A 21,406-nucleotide genomic window follows, 5' to 3' on the forward strand; every position below is an offset into this window, starting at 1 on the left:
TTAAATAACAAACATGATAGGGAGAAATTTGGCATTGTAATATCATGTTGGGCTTATTTTCATAGTCGTTCGCTGATGGAAATCCTTATGTCAATGAAACACAGTCACGCCATGCTGATATGCTTCGAAATAAAAACATAATTATACATAAAAATAAAATTTGAAGATATAAAATTTGAATAAATGTTTTCTTATGACATAAATTTCTTTACTTCTTCATTATTTCATAGAGCGTAAAATGTTCAAGTTTTACGTTCAAACTTTCCTTCTCCTCATCATCGCCATATTGTTTGGGCAGGGCTGGCAACTTATGACGGAACATTTCTGTATTTGGTAAATAAATAGTAATTTTTTCTATCATTATTTTTGTGTTAAAACTGTGTTTATATGTTTAACGTGTTTGATTAGTAATTAGTTAGTTTGAGTTATCCGATTTAGAAGATTAGTGTAGAACACTGTGGCCTGTCTTTGAAACAGCTTGGGTGATCGTTAGGAATAGAACGTGAAGGAACACCTCCTGACTAGCGCGTTGCAACATGCAATTTACCTTGCGTGTTATTCATCAAGATAAATTTGTATCTAGTAGTTGTACGTAATGTTATGCATTATAAGGGTCCAGATCGGAATTGTAGTAAGATATTTTACTTCTGATTCGGCCCACCGTTAAATTTGTAGCCACAGTCTAACCTAGTCACTTTTCCCAACCATTAATGAATTCCACGACTATCTGGAATATACGATAATGATAACACATGTCCCGGAGAAACAGTCTGATTTTATGTAACCCCATGCCCAAATGTTATGTTCTTAAACACATTCAGTTTAGTAGAATACCTTGTAACAGAGGTTCGTATATATGTATCTTATTTATTGGTTGTACTTAATATGGTAGCTTATGTGCTTAGGCATTGAAAGTACATTTGTTAGTGCAACTTGCCCTTAGCAGATCGATTATTTGAAATCTAATAAGGCAGTTAGGAGAAGCTGTTGGTATCATCAATTAATAAGAGCATCACTGTGTTGATGTAGTGTAAGTAAGAGAATCTTGTGAAAGTTATATAAATTCATGTTTGTAATGTTAATTGAATTACCAAACAAATGACACTTTTTCTTGTGTTAGGTGATACAGCCAGTACGTGATGACTGCAGACACAGAAAAGGAGCAGGGTACTGCTCCAAAAAGCACCCACTGTTTAATATGCAACAGCAGAGTTGGTGTCTCAACTCGTAATAGCCTTGAGATCTTCCATAAAACCATAGTAACAACATCAGAAAGACCATTGTCATATACCATTGGAGCAGTGCTGGGTCAGGAAATGAGTGAGGATTCAGTTCATAGTAATGTAATCTGTAAGAAGTGTTTCAAGTTGATTAATGAAGTTGACGAAATAGAAACTCGATTAGCAGAGCTGAAATTGGAACTTACAACAAACTATCAACGAACACTAAAGATTCAGAGTGATGGTGGAAAACACTCACCAACCTTAGATGATGATGACCGCAAGTTGCCTCTTGGTTCTGATGATGGGAATGTTAGGAAAAATATTCTACAAGGATCTCGGAAGAAAATGGTATCCAAGAAAATGAAGCCATCTTCTTCTCACAACAGTGAAGAGGACTATGAACAGAAGGTGTGTACTATGAAGTGTAGGATGCTAGATTTAGTTCTGCCTCTGTCTTTGATGTTTTGAGATATGACTGTAGTGTTAATTCTTGTTGCACCTGTCTTTTCATCTACCTTTCACAGGAATATATATATATTAAAAGAAATTTTTTAAAAAGAACTTCTCTCTGTGCCTAATAAAGGCTGCCCCCTATACAGTGACACCCACCATGACAAAATGCTGTTTTATAGTGATTAGCAGGTAGTTTTAACAGTATGTATTCTGTGATGTACCTTATCACACCTTACAGCAGGTGCTGGAAATGGCCTCCATCACCTGTCAGGCATGCTTGATACCTGGTGAATATGTTGCTGAAAACTATTTGAAGCTCGGATTGTAAAATGGCAATACTGTCTGCCCATTGTTTTCTCTTAAGTTCATGTGTGTGTGCAGATTGTTTTGGTTGAGAAGTTCCACATAATTATTCTGTGGAATATTATAAAATATAAAACAATTACATCCAGTGTGACTGGTGAAGTTTTTCTTATTTCAATTCTTCATTATTGTTCTTGCAAAAACAACACCACTGCCACAAACAACCACAGGATGACATCATAGAACCTTCTTCTCAAGAAAGGCAGGCGGCACAAGTTCGGCCCCTGTCAAGAGAGGTGATAAGAGAGAGGACATGAACCTATTTGGTTTATAAATTCTAACTTAAATAACAAAAGTTTAAAAAAAAAATTAATATATCGAGACAGCCACTGTAGTTGTGAAAACTTTGGATTTTGTATCCATTTGTATATTGTCAACATTGTATGTATATATATTTTAACATTCAGAACACCCATTGTAATAGTGGTTTCCAAATTGTATTGATGTCCCTCTGATGATGGTCTCAAAGGACCAAAACATGTAAGGGTATGAAGAATTGAAATAAGAAAAACTTCACCAGTCACACTGGATGGAATTGTCCATAATTTATTCTGACCGTCTTACAGTGCATACATTTATTCACCTTCCTCTTCTCTCTTGCACTACATGTTTCAGCACAGAAGTGCCATCTTCAGGTGCTTTTCGATGTATGTCGAACTACTTCATTGCATGCCCTGTTGTCTTTATACTAAAATAACTAAAATATATATTCGTCATATATATTGATAAATTTTAAATATAAAAAATATTAAAAGTGTTCAGGATTTGTCATCCTTATGTCGTATCTCAATACGCGAGTCACACCTATCTTCTTCTATCGGAGTATTCTTCCTACTTTCCTGTGTGTATTGTGCTTTATGTTGTGTCTTGCTCCTGTGACTGCATGTGTTATAACACACTTTTGTGTGTTCAGCACTTTTGTGCTGAAACATGTACTGCAAGAGAGAAGAGTAAGGTGAATAAATGTATGCACTGTAAGACGGTCAGAATAAATCATGGACATAAATCAGTGCAACAGGACGCTAAAATATAACATTATGGATGGGATTGTTTTATCTTTTATAATATTGTTAGTGTGACGGACCAGAATGAAACAAATATTATGTGGAGCTTTCCAACCAGATCAACTAAAACAATAATCACATGAAGTCAAATTGGTGAACAAATAGGCGGCAAAGAGTGGCTGATATTTCAGTCATGAAAAATGTTCCATACCGAATTCTTTTCTGAATGGGCAGTTGCACTGTCTTGCTGAAAAAATGGGTATATGAGTATTTGATCTCGTCACTTAGATTTTGAAGAAGGGGTATGAGAATTTATGTAGTATAATTTGAGTCTATTTTTATGCAAAAGGAAAGAAAAAGCAATTCTTGTTACACTGATAGCACACCATATGCCAATTGTAATAAGATGCAAATACACTTTGCATATGAGCAGTATCTGTTTTTCTAGGTATTTATGTTTCTATTCAAATGAGACCCTGCCTTGTCCAAGAAATAAATTAGCAGTGGGTGAACTCCACCATACACACTGCCTCACAAAACAGAGACAGAGCTGTTCAGAGTCTACCGTATGGAGTTCTTGCACTATGATATATTTGTATGACTTCAACAAAGCAACTCTGTGGTTGACTTTAATATACTGGTTTGTTGAAATAACTGTCTTGTGCTTTTTGTGGGTGTGCTTCTAAACAGTGTCTGATATTATTTAGTGTCTCTTCTATAATATGTGTTGCATTCAGTTCTACTTCTGTAACTAGCTATTGTTCAGAATGTGTTAGTTGTTGGATATATTGTTATTTCTTAAAGAACTTAATTACTTGGAAACATTCTTCCAGATTATTTGTGATGCTTTATAAAAGACTTCTTCCAAATATATTGTTGCGTAGTAAACATTGTGCTAAAAACACACTTCTCTGTTACACAGTACTTCATGCAAGTGAGATTTGAGGTTCTTGGGAGAGGTGACTATGAAGATTACTATTTTCTGGGATGTGACACCTTGTAGTGTAATAGATGGTATTTTGAAGGAATAGGCTTATGTTTACTGACATTTTGCACCCTCGCTTTGGATGCCACTTTCATAACTGCTCTTCCTGCCACACTTTTGGACGCCAATTTATGATCAGCCTTGGGGTCCACAATGCAGGGATTTAACCCTTACACCGCTGCGGTCGACATATGTCAATCTCTGAAAAACATGGCACCCTTGCTGCAATTGACAAAACCCATATTGCGACTTTTAGCGATTCAAATCTCAGTTTCTTTGCTCCAATCTCATTCAAGGCAGGTACATAGAATCATCTATTGGGAACATAACGAAGCATCATTCATTTCAATGGCTGCATTCTTCTGCCCTCTAGCTTAAGAAATGTAAGAGGTTGCATCTGCACAGCGAGGCACATGCTCCATGGTCATGTGACTAGGGTGTTTCACAGGGCTAGTAAAAATGGCTTCATATAGTGTGTGGTGCTTTCTATAATACGTAGGTCGTACCAAAAGTCATGAGCAACTTTTTTTTTGCATGCAACCTGGGAACAGCAGATGAAAGAGAGTGGGGTGGTAGGTGGAACCAGCTGTTGTGTTAACCTTGAGTGTCTTGTGACGTCAGTAGCTTGCATCACGTGACCAGTATCACTCCTAACAAAATGAACAACAACGATATGTAGTTTCGCCAGCGTGCTGTCATCAAATTTCTTGTGAAAGAGGAAATCCCTGCTGCAAAAATTCACCAGAGACTTCAGTATGCATATGGAAGTGTGTGCATGGGTGTGAGCAGTGTTCGAAGATGGGTGGAACATTTTAAAGATGGGAACACCAGCATTGAAAATGAGCCTCGGAGCGGTGGTCCTTGAACAGCCTCAACTGAACGCAACAAGGAAAGAGTGGATGAGATCGTTCAAGATGACATGCGTGTGACTGTGAACACAATAGCCCAAAAACTTGGAATAGGGCACAGTGCAGTACAGGAGATGATTGAAAGCTTGGGCTATAGGAAGGTTTGTGCTTGTTGGGTCCCGCGGTTATTAACCAAAGACCACAAAGGTCAGCGAAATGCCATCACCTCAGAACTGCTGCAGAGATATCGACACGAAGGCGATGATTTTTTGCTCTGTATTGTGACAGGTGACGAAAGCTGGTTTCACCATTTCGAGCCTGAAATGAAGCGGCAGAGTATGGAATGGCACCATTTGCATTCTTCACCAATAAAGAAGGCAAAGACAGTGCCACCAGCTGTGAAGGTGATGGGCACAGTGTGCTGGGATGCAGAGGGGTTTATTCTGGGCGAATTCCTGGAACCTGGGCAAACCATAAATGCTGCTCGTTATGTCGAGACGCTGCACAAGCTCCGTCGTGCATTGCATGATAAACATCTGGGATGAAACGACATCATCCTTCATGACAACGCTCATCCCCATGCTGCTGGCCTCACGTTGGAAGCAATTGCAAAGATGGGGTGGAAGGTTCTTCCACACCCCTCCTATAGCCCTGATCTGGCACCCTTCGACTACCATCTTTTCAGATTTGTGAAGGATCAGCTGTGTGGACAACGTTTTGAGACAAGGGAGGCAATTCAGAAAGCAGCGCGTCAATATCTTCGGATGGCTGGAATGGAATTTTACAGAAGGGGAATTTTCGAACTCCCAGAACGCTGGGAGGAATGTGTACAAAGAAGTGGTGATTATGTGGAAAAATAAAGAAAGGTCTGTAGATTGAGGTGGTGTATTTGGTTTGTCAATAATAAAACATGTTACTTTACAAATAGTTGTTGCTCGTGACACTCAGTGCGACCCTCGTAGTTTTAAATAAAGTTGTGGACTTCGGTCAACATGTGACATAATGATAAGACTAGGATAGTGAATTATGTACTTTTTTGACCATCTTGGACAACCCTGATTTAAATGGACTTTTTCCCTGTGAAAAGTACTGAATAATTAAACATTTTTGCAACTTCAGCTGCCTGTTCCCTGTCTGAGATAAGATTAGTTACATTTTATCACAAGTTTTCATACTTTGCACTTAAATTATTTATAAAACATTTATTCAAAAATAATTCAGCACAGAGGGTACTGAGAGTTACTTATCATACTAGCAGTGATAGGGTTAATGATGTCCTTGCCGTGGACACTTACTGATTCTTAGGGTTCTGTGATGACTAGCTGTATTTGTGATGACATTCAGCAAGAGACTTGTCTCATGCATATAGAGCTTTCAACTTTCAACTTTATTTTCGTCCATAACTGAAGTGAATACAATTGGACATGTCAGGAAATAATAACGAATACATAACACGTCAAAGTCACATAAAATTTACACGGTGATTTATCACTATTAGCAACCATTATAAGGAACATAATAAGAAATACAGAAGACAAAAAGAAAAAGTCAGTAATATAAAACATGTAAACACAATATTAAAAATTGCAAACCAAAAGACAATCAAAAAGCTAGTCATCAATCAGCATTAGCTGAAAAATTCACGAAGGGAATGGAAAGCGCTGCACAACAATTATTTTTTAGTTTCCTCTTAAAAACATTACAGTCTTTAACACTTTTCAATTCAAGGGGAAGGCAATTAAATATTTTAGTTCCATATTAATTACACCTTTTTTTGCAACAGTCGTGGACATACAGATTATGTTTGTGTATGGTATTGTAGCTGTGAATATCAGAATACTGAGTTGTAATATATCTTATTCTTTATTATAAAACATAAAATCTCAAATATATATATATAATGAGGTAACGGTTAAAATCTTAAATTCACCAAACATATTTCTACAGGATATGGTATTATTAACACCTTTAATCACTCTTAGACATTTTTTCTGTATTTTAAATACAGTTTCGGAGTCCTTAAGCCTCCCACCCCAAAAAATAATACCATATTTCAATACAGATTCAAACTTAGTAAAATAGACATTTCTTAATACAGGTTGGCTAACTGAGTCATGTAAGTAAGGATTTAATCAAATGAAGAGCCTTGTTGAGCTTTTGGCATATGTATTGAGTGTGAGGCAGGCAGAAGGAGCACCGTAATTAATTACCTACTCCTTCAGTTACTACACATTCATTCACTTGCAGATACAAATTATTGTTTGACACTGTTTGCACAAAATATGCAAGTCACTCTGCATTCTGAATGTTCAGTTATTTAAATATCACTATGCATTCTCAATATTGCATAGTTGCATCCATATTCTATACAGACTTAAAGCAGAGTGACTGTGGAGTCAAAATGTTTTGACATCCGAAAAGATTCAGAGCCCTCCCCTCTATAAAGATTGACTCCTTCACTTGTGCTGTTTGGATTAATTTGGAAAATGATGTGGTCTCTAAATTTACATTTACCAATCAACTATATCTGTTAGTAACGTTGAACATTGAATTGCAATGGCATCTTGAACAGCTCGGTAATTTAACATATGGCCCCAGCGTCACCAGCTGGCCATAATTTGTGAAAACTTGCAGAAACTCGTTACAAACACCTGCTATGCATAAGGTATCGTAGGTTTCACTGTTGTGATATGACATCAAAATTCTAAGAAAAGAAGTTCATTTTTTGTAATGAACACGTGTTAATTATCTATGTCTAATGTTACTCAGTACACCACATTGCATTGCATTCCCTGGATTCAGAGTTAGTCCAAATGACTGTAGGATGTGGAAAATGTCATATAAATACAAAAACATGCAGTACAACTGAAGTTTTCACACAAGAAAACCCAAAACACATTGGTTACATATGAAGCTATTCAAAAAATACATCCACATATGTACATCAATACTGTCAACTTACGCTATTACACAACCTTTAAACCTTTTTAGACAATAAGTTTTCATCAACAGAGTAGAATGAGTGTGTGTTTAAGTATTGTTGTTAGTGCTATTTTGAATGTGCTTTTTCATTCATAAGACTTTTGAGATCAGATTTCAGATTACTGAAAATTTTGATCACAGCATAATATGTGCTTTTCTGAAAAGCATGAGAGGTTCACAGTTGGTTTATGGAGATAGTGCTTATCTCTTTGTGTTAACACTGTGTACATCTGCATTGGTCTGAAAATGTTCTTCGTTACTTATAATGAAAAATATATATATATATTCACCTGGAAGAGTTAAGATCTCTAGTCTCCTAAATAGATCTCTACAAGAATTACAGGATATAACACCTATCATGAGTCTAACAATTTTCTTCGGCAAGGTAAATACCTTTTTGCTGGCAGGTTTAATTACTCCAGCAAAACAAATTGATTTGAGATTGTTAGTGTTGCTGATATGCAACATAAATCTAACTGCATAACATGTCCCTCTTAGCTTTGGAACCAACTGATTGATATGGTTTTTCCAGTTTAAGTGAATATCAGTTTGTAAGCCAAGGAATTTTGTGGTTACTGCCTCTTCTGTACATTTATCAGTATATCAAATGTTTAATGGATAGTGATGAGTTTTTCTGTTATAAATTTTATTGCATATGTTTTATCTAGGTTCAGGGACAGCTTGTTTGTAGTAAACCATTTTACTCATTTGAGAGAGAACTTTGTTTGATAGTATGCAGAACTCATCTAAATTTTTACTAGAAATTAGACATTATTATGGTATTGATGAGGTGTTTAGTGTAGGAGGGAGGTCATTTATATAGAATAGGAAAGCAAAGGCCCTAAAGGCCTCTTTAATTCTACAAATCAACAGTAAATAATAATTATTTGCAAATCAGTCATTTTAATTCATTCTAGGAAGGAAATATACCGTATTTACGCATGTATAGGCCGCACATTTTTTGCCAAAAATTCAAGAGGAAAACTGGGGTGCGGCTTATATTCGAAATCACACTTCATTTAAAAAAAAAATTAACGTTTCCAAATTTTGGAATAATTTCTACTCCTGAAACAATATTCCAAGAAAATAATTTTTTCTATAATTTCTGTCTGAAAATTGTGCTGCGGTCTATACACGCACGCGGCCTATACATGCGTAAATACGGTAATCTAATAATAAGCCTTCAACTTTGATCTGTGACAGTGTGTTGCCACCATCTTCAGAAATAAAGAATAACCCTGAGGATTAAGGCAGCACATTCTTCCATAATGTTGGAATATGTTCTTTGTTAGAGAAGAACAGGAAATGAATGCAATAGGTGTTACAGATGAAATACTAGGTAATATCAGAGATTGTTCAGAAGGATCCTGACAGAGATCTATATAATGGGTATCACATCAAACCACTATATCAAAGTCACTCATGTATTGCACCACAAAGTTGCTACATTTGAAGCCATACAAATATATGACAGTACAAAAACTCTACAAGGCACACTTTGTTGTGAGAGTACAGTTTCCTGACTGTTTTGTGAGGCTGTATGTGCTGATGAAGTTAACCCACTGCTTGTTTATTTCTTAGATAGGTATGGTTTTATTTAAGTGGGCACATAAATATCCAAATTTAGGTAATGATCATCAGAAAATCATACGTTGATATATGTAGTGCCTTTACATGATATTAAAGTTAGAATGTGATGTTAGATGAGTTTTATCGCAGAAGACAAAATGCAGTGTAGATAATAACCAGCTAGTCACAAATTCATTCATTCACATTGACAGTTCTCACAGTACACTGGGCATCTGTATAACTTAAATTAGGTGATAACAAATTCACTTGGAATTTCAGAGTTAATGAATGTACTGTGATACTGTCATGGCTTGTTTAATTTCTGATCATCTCTCTTCAGTTGTCATAACTGAAATCAGTTCCTCCATTGACACTAATAATGTTTCTGAAGATCTTAATCTAATTTTTTTCATATTATCATATATTTTATTTTATTACATATAGATCTTTTTTTAACATTTCTTCAAATTTCACCCAGGTGGCTCTTATTTGAATTGAGACTTCTTGGTACATAATTTAAAGAGAGAAGTAAAATTTCTTTTTTTCAGATGGTCATGCTTTAAGTTCATATAAAATGGCATGTTTTACTGCCCAAAAAAAAATAAAATTTCAACAGTAGTGGAATGTAGTTCAGTGTAAAGAATTTTTTTTTAGTAACTGCTGAATTTTCAGTGCAAGACAGAGAGCTTAGATAGATGGGGTGAATGAATGGATTTGTTGATAGATTCATCCTATAGATCAGGGGTGGACAGAAGATGGCTCACAGCCTTGCTCCAGAGAAATAACACTTGCCTATGGTGATTCACATCAGTTTTTGTTATTTTTATTTTACTAGTAGATATCCATAAAGTATAAGCTTTCAATCATAAACAATTAAGTTAATGATTTTGTCATCATGTTTTTTAGTTTTCAAGCATGTTTCATTTACTGTCATCTGTTACAAGGAAGTGTTTATTGCCTGCATATTTAAAACCTTATTTTTCATCACTCCCATGAAAGTCCACCCTGTTATAATAAAAGACTTGTCCAAAGAGTGTAAGTGCCGGACTCCTGTAGGTATCTGTATGAACCTCATACATCAAATGTTTTATTTCTGACTTTTAAGTATAACTGAGGTATTTATGCATTTGTAAAAAAAAGGTATAATACTACATGCTAAAAAGGGCCTAATTTCATTAATTAATATTCATTCATTCATCAGTAATTTGTCAGACGACAGGTCCACAGTCTCTTCCAGAACAGTTCCTCCACTTAATGCAATCTCAAGCTTTCTCCTTCAATTAAAATATCCTCTTCTGTCCCCAAGGTTATCCAACATCTTCCGTCTTCCTCCTCATCTTCTGGGCACTTCTATCTGCCCCTCCAGTTTGTTTTGTCTCCAGAGGAAACATCTCGCATACATGGTATCTCTGTTTTTGGAAAGAGACTATCCAGAAAAAGTGATAATGTGGTAGTTTTTCCATTTGCTTTCCACATCGCAGTACAACAGCCGTTCAAACCACTCTGGTCACGCCTGTTGCTATACGAAGTTGAACCATCTTGAGCATCATTTGCTCTGCTTAAAGTTGCTGCTGATGGCGCTGCTTCCAGCATCAGTTTATTAATTAATATATAGAGGTTTATTAACTGTAAAAAATTAAACTTCAGAAACTTATACATCATGGATATGTACTTGTAGAATAAAAACCATAAAAACTGGCGATGACATGGCTGATGGCATTGTTTGATTTGGCATGATTTGACATTGAGTAATTTTCTTCATAAGCAAAGTTACTTCTTAATGAATTAATGTAAAACATGTTTGCTATATGATTTGGTGTTCTTAAACCGTTTTAATTTGTATTTTTTGTATACCCGTAATTTTCTCCTTCTATAAATGTGAGATCCGAGATGAACCTTTACAGTTTCATTTAGGAAAAATCTAAGCAAGTTGGGCAAAGCACTAATGCTTCTGGATTTTATTTAGGAAGTACCCAGTTTAGATCAAAGTGGGGATACACTCTGTGCTGACTGAGGTTTATCTGGTTTTTCTCAGTTCCTCTGGGCTGATTCTGGGATTGTACCTTCAAATAAGCAATGGCTGCTTCTTCCTGCATCCATTCAAGTTCACCTAATATTAACATGTTCTTTTATAATTAGGTGTATAATAACAACAGTTAGTACAGATTTATTAAATAACTTGAGATTCTTTCATCCCATGTTATTAAAAGATGGAGCTTATGTAAATTGTTGCATGATATGGCCCACCGGCAAAAATGATTGTTCACCCCTGAAATAGATTGTTGTAAGGAAGTTGTGGAATGTGGGTGCAGTATTTGACATTCAGAAGACACCTAGAAGTACAGTACGACATGTACTGTCATGTATAGACATGTATCCCAAGAGCAAAATAACCTGTGACAGACCTAGTAACCTGTGTCATGTGCATGTGTTACTGTAGATGGCATATGGATTGGGGAGTAGATTTATTGACCACTTACAGGTCATAACTACAACTAACTACAAATGTCAGATAAAAAGTAGTGGCAACACCTCTATAGTTCTGAAATGTCTTAATTACCTGTAGTAAACACACTTACATTCCTTCAATATAATCGCCCCACGTGTACCACCTTCTGCCAAATTTGTGGAAGGCGTCGTACACCATCAGCGCATCCACTTCTATTGATGTCCAGCAGTGACAGCCCTACAGCACAAATAATCTCCTCTCTTGTATTGTAACGTGTCCCTCGCAGTGGTTCTTTCATTTTGGCAAAGCTACCATAATCACACGGGCTCATATTGGGTGAGTATGGCGGATGTTGCAGTATCTCCCATCGCCAGCAGCGAAGGAGATCCTTGACAGCATCAGCAGTATGAGCCCTTGCATTGTCGTGAAGGATGATGGGGTTTGTTACCAACAAGTGTACTTTCTCCTGAGTGCTGGATGAAGATTATTACGCAGGAAATTGCAGTAGTAGGCAGCGTTTACTGTCTGTCATTGAGGTACAGTGTGGTGCAGTATCACTCCAATGTCATATGCCACAATGAACATTGCCTTCACATTACTCTGTGTAGGGCACACTTCCTTTGGACGAGGAGAGCCAGGATGCTTCAATTCATTTGATTGTCGCTTCAAGTGTGGTTCGTATGAGCGAGCCCAAGTTTTGTCCAGAGTGACGATCCTTCCAAGGAAGTCGTCACCTTCCCTCTTGTACTGGTCTAACAAGTCCTGTGTAATTGCATAATGTTGCCATTGTTGCACCTTGGACATTGTATGGAGTACCCAATGTGCTGCAGTTTTGCAGTATCCAAGAATATGGAATACGGTTCTGTGACATGCCTACCTCAGCAGGTAACTCCCGCGCAGCCCATCGACGATCGACATCCAGCAAAGAAGCAAGAAGCTAAATTGGGTGGTTTCAACATGGGGTCATCCTGAATGGCATCCCACCCTTCACGGAACAATTTCACCCATCGTGCCACTGTGTGATATGGCAAAGCAACATCACCACATGCTTCTCACAGTCCCTGATAACAGTTTTGTGCACTACGACCCCATGCAACTTCAATTTTTATCCAAGAGCGTTCTTGTTTTGTAAACATGTTAGGGTGCTTGAACTGGGCTCCTGCACTTCAAGACAATGCACAGTGCAACTTAATAAAACACAACCAGAGCCACTCACTGCACTGCTTCAACTGAACTTCCTCTATCAGCTACAGACAGAGCTAGTGCCACCTGACGCACATCTTTCATGTAACGGCAGTGTTGCCACTACTTTTCATCAAACCCTTGTATAACAGTATCACTGAGTTCCACTCCATAATCACTCCATGCTAAGTCTCCTCAGGCTGCTTTCACTAGGCATTGCTTTGTAACAGCTCACAACAATAACTATTCCTCTGCAGTGGTTTTACTAGACGTTTCCTGGTAACGAATTTTAACAATGGAGATTCGTCAGCTTCCTCGGCTCACTGTTTAACACTCCCCACCTGAACACTCTCACCATCTAACTACTTTACTGAACTGAACTGCCCTCAGCCCACCTGAAGTCCTTGCTATATAGCCTCGGGATGGACCCAGCAGAAAACACCGCCTCCAACAATCCCGCTATTGTTGTTATGGGCATTTGCCTAGCAATAGCTTGAATATTGTTGATGTGTTTACTGGCAGTTACCAGTCAGCACACGTTCCTTCTTACGATCGTTGCATAGCAGTGGTACTGCATATTAGAATACATTGTTAATTAATTCCTGTTGCTCCCTCTAGAGCATAGGGCATCTGTGAAATGCTTTCACTGGATCCAGTCAACAGCAAGTCTTCTAACCTCGCTTCATGGCTCCCCCTATCCATCACTTCTTCCTCACCCATCATCTGCTGGGTCTTTTTGGAATACCCATGCCTTCAAGCCCACAGGGGGTTCCAGTCTCATGCAGACTTCTTTGTCAATCCAGTGGCTTTCCTTGGGGTATGACCAATCCATTGCCATTTTCTCCCCCATTTGCCTGGATCACAATTAATTGTTCTGTAATTTCCCATAAATAGTAACATACATAATTACACTATTAATATTTCCTTAGCCAATCTACAGCACATTTAGAAAGAGCTAAAATTACACTACAGTTAAAATATATGAACATGTAAAGTAAATAAATTTAACATGTCTGATTCATCTGTGTGTAATATATGCATATATAGTTTTATATATGTAAACACTCATACACATGATTACAGTCTCTTAGTGACTGAAGTCTATCAACTGAGTTGGTGTGGGTCAAAAGGAATTCTTTCCATGTAACTTATTTACTGTTAATGGAGACTTAATTTTGGTAGGCAGCTCGTATAGTTTTATCATTGCAGAGTATACACGTATCTCTGAGCTTGGCAGTTGGTCTGTTGAGATCAAGTTTGTGTCTTATATTGTCTGTATGAACCCCTGAATTTGTCCAGAAGTTTTTGAGCTATCTGTTATAAATGTTAGCTAATAAATACTTACTGCCTAGAAGTAGTTAATGGATCTTCTTACATAATGTTTTACAGTAACCTCTTTTTTGAGCATTTGCCATGATTCTAATGGCTTTCCTTTGCATAAGGAATATTTTATTACTGCCAAATGCCCTACTTAAAAATGTATCATATATCATGATTAAATGGAAATGAAAGCACACCGTTTGAACAGTTTTTGAGCATCAGTAAATCTGAGGGAATTTATTGTGATACTTATGCTTAATTTTGGTAGAACTGAGTTCTCTCTGACTTTCCCAGTTTAGGCTACTCTCAGTTTGTAGACTAAAGACCTCCATTATTTTTACTTATGTATGTTAATCATTACAGCCTATTTGCATGGTAGTTAGTATTCACAATTTGTTTAAGTTTGTGCTATCAAAATTTGTAGAAAGGGTATTGGCATGTAAACCTTTTTTTTATGACTGTAAAGGCATAATTTGATAATTCTACGGGATGGTTTTTGCCTGTTTGACTGATTATTATATTATTGTGGTCTTTAAAGAGAGCAGGAACCAGGGTAATATAGTCAGTATAGTGACTATCTACGAGCTGGATGATGTAAGGGTCTGAGTTTGAGTCCCGGCAGGGTCAAGAATTTTTTATTCTCCATGTCGTCCAGACCGACTCTGGGGTCCACCCAACCTTCTATCCAATGGGTACTGGGAGCCCTTTCCCCGGGGGTAAAGCAGCTGGAATGTGAAGCCGACCACTCACCTCCAACTAATACTGAGGTCGAGAAAATGTGGATATATATATGTTCACCCCCCATATGCCTTCATGGCGTGGTGCTTAATTAGTTAAGCACAGGGACAGCTTTACCTTTACCTTTAAAGAGAACAAATGTAGTGACAATACAAGTACAGATTTCATACATGGTGTCCAAAAGTGTGTGAATCAGATACAATGCTCATAAAATACTATATCCAAAATGGAAGGTGTATTAAAGAAAATAGTTTATTTTCACCAGTATTTTGTCAGAGTGCCAAAAATGTTCAGCATGCTGAACCTAAAAGTACATGCTAGACATTTAGATATTTATGCAGATTTCATTTATTTCACAGCTCTTGTACATGCACAGTTAGTGTTCCAAAGTATCCTTGCTTTGACATTTCTGTCATCCAAAAATATCCCATAAAAGTTGCCATTTCTTATGATCAGGGCCCGGATTTTGATGACATGTCATCTTCTTTTCTTTATGTAGTAAATGTTGCTTTTAAGTACTAAAGCCCCGATTATGAACCTCTGGTTATAAAAATGTGAATTTTATTGTGCATTTTTTGTCATATTTTGTATGTTTTAAGTTTTAGGTCATTTTTACAAGTTTTTACATCATTTTTCGTCATTTTTTTTTTCACATTTTACATCAATTTTGGTTATCTTTCACGTTTTTTAATAATTGACATTCATTGATCAAACTGAAGATATTTCATTCGTGAAGTAGAAATCTATGTTCTTCAAGTAAATTTTGTATCTCTAGCCTCTGTCCCTAAATATAATAGATTTGTTTGTGAGAGGGCACATTATTTTTCTTTCTAAGCCACCAGAGTTGCCGTTACTGTCCCGTGCCGCTTTCTAAGCCACCGCTATGTCATAAAATTGATGCCTGAGAAATGCAGAGGGGTAGATTTAAAAAGATGTCCGTGTATCATAAAATCAAGAAATTGGAAACTAATTTACACAGACCGCATCTACCTGATTGTAAGAAAATTTAGAAATTAGTTTTTAGGTCATTTTTTAAATATTTTTTGGTCATTTTATAGATCATTTTTCAGATATTTTTAGGTCATCAGAATCCGGGCCCTGCTTATGATCATGCTATTATGCAAAATGTTAGGTTCTGTCAGAGTAATAATGAGTTGAAAGAATTAACTTCTCATATGTAACTATGTTATTTCAGGAAAATACTCTCTGTGAAGTGGAACTGTCAGAACATGACAGTGACAGTGACATGAACCAAGATGTTATTGTAACTGCAAAAGTTGGTACTGAAGATGATCCTGATTGTGAAGTGAAAATAAAAATTGAACCTGATGATGACACTGATAGAGAAAATGTTGCTAAAAGGAAGATGTTCAAGAAGAAATCACAAAGGCTGGAATTACAAGAATCAGAGATTCCAGACAAGGTAGTGGAGAAGGAAGGTGTGGATTTTGTATGTTTGCTTTGTAATGGTGATGAGAAAATACTGGGAGACATGAAAGGAATGGTGAACCACCTGAAGAGCCACCACAATATTCGTATATACATTTGTGATATATGTGGACAAGACTTTAGAAAACGCAATGAATTATCTGTTCATCTGGATGATCATGTAGCAACAGAAGAAGGTGACTTCCAGTGTGAGGTTTGCAATCGAATTTTTAGTAACTTGCGTCTGTTCCGTGTGCACAAACGCATGCACTATCCACAAACAAAATTGTGGACATGTGAGACATGTGGGAAGCGTTACAGCTCAAGAAACCTTCTGGATGAACACATCAACACCCATACTGGGGTTAGACCTTATGTTTGTGAGGCATGTGGCAAGGATTTTGCGTCTAAGTACACATACAAGGCACATACGAAAACCCATGAAGTGCGTCCTCGGCCCTTCTCATGTGGAGACTGTGGAAAGACATTCCTGAGTGCACAGAATCTCTCACAACATGAGCGTACACATACTGGGATGCGAAATTATGTGTGTGACCAATGTGGTAAGGCATTTGGTACAGCACGCAACTTGGAAGTACATAGTGTGGTGCACTCTGGATATAAACCATTCATTTGTCGTACCTGTGGGAAAGCCTTTGCACGTAAGGCAGAAATTCGTGATCATGAACGCACTCACACAGGTGAGAAACCCTACCAGTGTGAATTCTGCGGTGCAACATTCAGCCAACGCAGCAATCTGCAGTCACATAAACGAGCCACACATTACCAGGATAAACGCTACAAGTGTGAAGATTGTGGTAAGGGCTTCAAGCGTCGCCGCCTGTTGGATTATCACGTCAAGGCCGCTCATACAGGTGAACGGCCATACAAGTGCCCTACATGTGATGCCACATTTGTGTACCCAGAACACTTCAAGAAACACCGCCGTATTCACACAGGTAAAATTTTGTCATTGATTATGTGTTTCTAACATGGAAAATACAGTTTATTATATTTACATAACTTTCCATCCTTTTCTCTCGCAGTTTAGCTCTTAAGAATTAAAATAAAAATGCAGGTTTTTTTTCATACAATATGAAAATTGTGGTGTCAGAATTTTAGAACTAACAGTATTATGAATGTAAACAACCAGTTTTATTACAATAACCAGTGAAATACATTTGAAACTCTACAGTGATGTTCATTTTGAGAGCCAAAAACATTGTTTCCTTTTCCAAGGAAATTTAATTTAAGGCCTACGTAAACTTTGCTTCATTAAATATGGATCCAATAAAAAAACTGTTAGGAAATAGAAACATTTTATTTTCATTAATTAAGTATACAATGAAACCACCATTTATGGTTTCTTTGGGGAGCAGCAGATTTGAAAGAAAAATCAAGGATAATGTTTGACGAAGGATATTTAACACCAGGATTATTGACTTAGTATCATTCAAGCAGAATGCTAAATGAAGGAAAATGTTAAATTGAAGAACATTCCACTGAATTATGCTAATTGCATATTCTTGCTGTTTTAGTTTTCTGTTAACTACTGTGCTGTAACTAGAGGATGAAAGCACAAAACATATGGTTACATTATTCTGGAACATCTGTATTTTGTGTGACAATTTTTTTTTGGTGGGGGATACGTGTACAATGTAATTATATTGAATTCAAGACTTTGTCTAAATATTAGCTCCACCTTTTATTTGCACGGATCTAATCTATTAGTGGAAATGTTCTGTAAAGATAGTTATTATATAGTCCTTATTATGCCATTACTTAATGTGGCAATTTTATATTTATGTGGCTCCTTATGACAAATGCATGAGCTAATGTAAATATTTCATTTCATTTTGTTAAAACAGGTGAAAAACCATTTCGCTGTGAAGTGTGCGGGAAGGCATTCAACAGCCGTGACAATCGCAATGCACACCGTTTTGTGCACAGTGACAAGAAGCCATATGAATGCCTTGTCTGTGGCATGGGATTCATGCGGAAACCTCTGCTGTACAACCACATGCAATCACAAGGCCACCTGAATGATACCATTGTGGTGAATCAACCACGACTCGCTTCAGACGAAGATCTGGCTGCTGAGGCTGCTGCAGCAGCAGCAGAAGCTGAAGCAGAAGCTGCAGAATTGGAGATGACGATTGTGGGAGATGATTCAGGTCATCACCAGGAGGAGACAAAGTTGTACATTGCTGAACTGAAGGAGCATGTAATCATTCAGCAAGATGGTGGTGACCGCTGTTATGCAGAAAAGACTGTTGTTATGGGCAGTGATGACTCAGATTTGAAGGATGGTAGTGAGCAGCACATAGTGCAAGAGGCTGTAGAACATCTGATTATTGATGGTCAGGTTCATTTTGCTGATCCTAATGAAATAGCTAACATCCATGCTGACATAGGTTCAGTAGCTGAGATCACCACCACCACATCCAGTTACGCGAGAGGAGGAGAGGGGCGTCACACCCTGGTCGTTCCAGCCACTCCTCATATGCTTTCCTCTGCAGGTTCAACGTATGATGAGGCCCATGGTGTGGCTGAAGATGGAACGGCTATTGCTGCTCTGGCACCTACACAGGCACTTCAAACTAATTCTGGCCCTGTTCACCTGGTGCAGATCAGGATTCCTGCATCTGAACATAGTAATCGAACATGGTTCAATATTGTAGAAAATCAGTAGTGAAGTGGTTATGCATATCTTGAAATTGTGATGATACAGGTAGAGGCAAGTGACAGAAGTCAACTAACAGTGTCAGGAATTTCAATCATTTATTGTGATTTGTGAAAGAAATGATGTTTTGCTTCATTTCATGTTGTAGAATATTGTTGCAACTCAATTAAAATTCATGAATGTGTGAATGTTGACGAAGTGTAAGTGAAAGCAATGGAGATGTATGATCATGAGCCTGAGTGTGCTCTGCATTTTTTATATAATACTTTTTTGCCAGTCTTTATGTTTTCATTAATAGCACAGCCACTGGTATGTTGACAGGTGTTCAGCATAATATTTCTTGCAGTGGTATTTTGTTTAGTTTTGTTTGAAATACTGAACTTTCACTCAGCATAAATGCTGCAAGATTCATCACACAGTTGTTTGCATAAGGGATGTGTAATGTTTACCTGCCAGATTTACATTTTGACAGTATGTGTAGCATGCTTCAAGAAACTGGGACATGCATTGCAAATGAAATACATTATTTTTTACAAGTTTCATTTCAGAAAATAAGAGTCACACGATTTCATTGTAAAATATAAGCAAGTCAAGAAATATGTGTATATGTGGACCTCATTGCAACACCAGGTATGTTATTACATTATGTTGGGTGTTCGTAATTGCCCACAGTTATACTGTAATTCTGCACGCATATTAAATACATTACTGCTACATGAATTAGAAGATTTCTGTCATAGTTAAAACTTGTAGGGTAAGAGATCGTCCTGTTCTTGTTACTTCTATTTAAAGTATTATGAATAATTAGAAAGTAATGAGACAATGCCTGTAATTTGGCAAAGAATTAAAATTTCATAAATGTTCCTAATACTATCCATGTGTTTCATCACATATTTATGGCAGTTTAATACAATACTTGAATTTGGGAATCTGTATTAATTTAAATAAAAAAATCTGCTTCTGTTAAATAGTGAAAACATACCAGCTTAAAAACATTGCCCTGTCCTGTCAGATCCTGTACCATGAGAATCATCAGTGGCATCTAATTCATCGCATGCACTTACAAATCTAGTTCTTGGCTACAATTCAGGGTTTTTTTTTTTGTATTGAACTTGCGTAGTATTATGAAACTGTTAAATGTATAGTAATACATTGAACAGAAACTGTGTAGTTATGTAGGGGGTTTGCACTGACTTAAACCATTAAGCTACCAACTTATCATAAGTAAATCATATTACTATGGCAATTTCAGACAATTTTCTAATATTAACCCTTTGGCGCAGTCATTTAAATTCCGCGGCCGCGTCTCCAGCGGTAATATATTCAGCCGGCCATTTAAATTTTGCTCGAAAATGATTTATTCATCATTGTTCTTAAATTCTATGAGATAGGAACATGAAACTTTCACTAAAATGATCTTAAAAGGTGGTTTTATAACCTTACCTTATAATATGAGCGCCCTTTATCTCGGCAATGGAAGCAGGTTGTTTAGTATTTGAGCAGTGAATGGTACGCCTTGAAGGATGAAACTTTCACTAAAATGATCTTAAAAGNTCATAACAAGGGGTTGTTGCTATGCCTTTGATATTCCATCCATTTTGGCGGCAGTAGATGTCGTAGGGGTGACCACAGAATTCATGAAGTTATTCTAAGAACTGTCTGGTTTGTAGTGAACGAAAGCAGAGCTTAGCTGGCTCAAAAAAATATTTATGGTCATCCCTCGAAACGACCACCAAGGTCAGTACGATAAAATGGAGTCAACTGGAGCGATAATACATGAAACAATGAGTTCTTTTCCCTCCCCCACACACACCCCTATCGTCACAGGGGGTGACCACAGTGTTCTGCCTTAAATTGTGGCGTTTTTCTAAGAACTGGGCCTATGTACTGTGCGAAATCGATCTCGCAAGAATAAATTTTTGGACATCCCTCTTCTAAGAATTCCAATTGAGTGTGTTAGTGTGGCCAGCTCAGGGCAATATGATATTATAAACACAGCACATATCACATCTCTGCTGTTTATAACTTCATAGCAAAGAAAACACGCCATTGCATGAGGAAACCGCTACCAGAAGCAACACGAATTTGCTGCAAGACAGGCATATGTAACGATGACTTAGCTCAGCTAAACTCGTGGCTTGGTATACTCTGTACTTGTGACAACAGGCCAGCGAAAAAT

General features: G+C 37.2%; 1 protein-coding gene across 2 annotated transcripts; it reads left to right on the forward strand.

Moving 5' to 3' along the window:
• The first annotated feature begins 271 nt into the window (after window positions 1–271).
• On the forward strand, window positions 272–19,947 carry LOC111861332 (zinc finger protein 37). 2 transcript variants are annotated; one of them, XM_023845806.2, is made up of 4 exons: window positions 272–333; window positions 1,121–1,631; window positions 16,312–17,503; window positions 18,413–19,947. In XM_023845806.2, exons 2-4 carry the CDS (start codon window positions 1,140–1,142, stop codon window positions 19,234–19,236), a joined length of 2,508 nt encoding a protein of 835 aa, XP_023701574.1. In that variant the 5' UTR covers window positions 272–333; window positions 1,121–1,139; the 3' UTR covers window positions 19,237–19,947. The 2 variants fall into 2 exon arrangements, with proteins under 2 accessions (XP_023701574.1, XP_023701575.1); XM_023845807.2 differs by lacking the exon at window positions 272–333 and adding an exon at window positions 382–1,030.
• Window positions 19,948–21,406: the final 1,459 nt, after the last annotated feature.

This window comes from Cryptotermes secundus, unplaced genomic scaffold (assembly GCF_002891405.2).
Source record: "Cryptotermes secundus unplaced genomic scaffold, Csec_1.0 scaffold230, whole genome shotgun sequence".
Lineage (NCBI taxonomy): Eukaryota > Metazoa > Arthropoda > Insecta > Blattodea > Kalotermitidae > Cryptotermes > Cryptotermes secundus.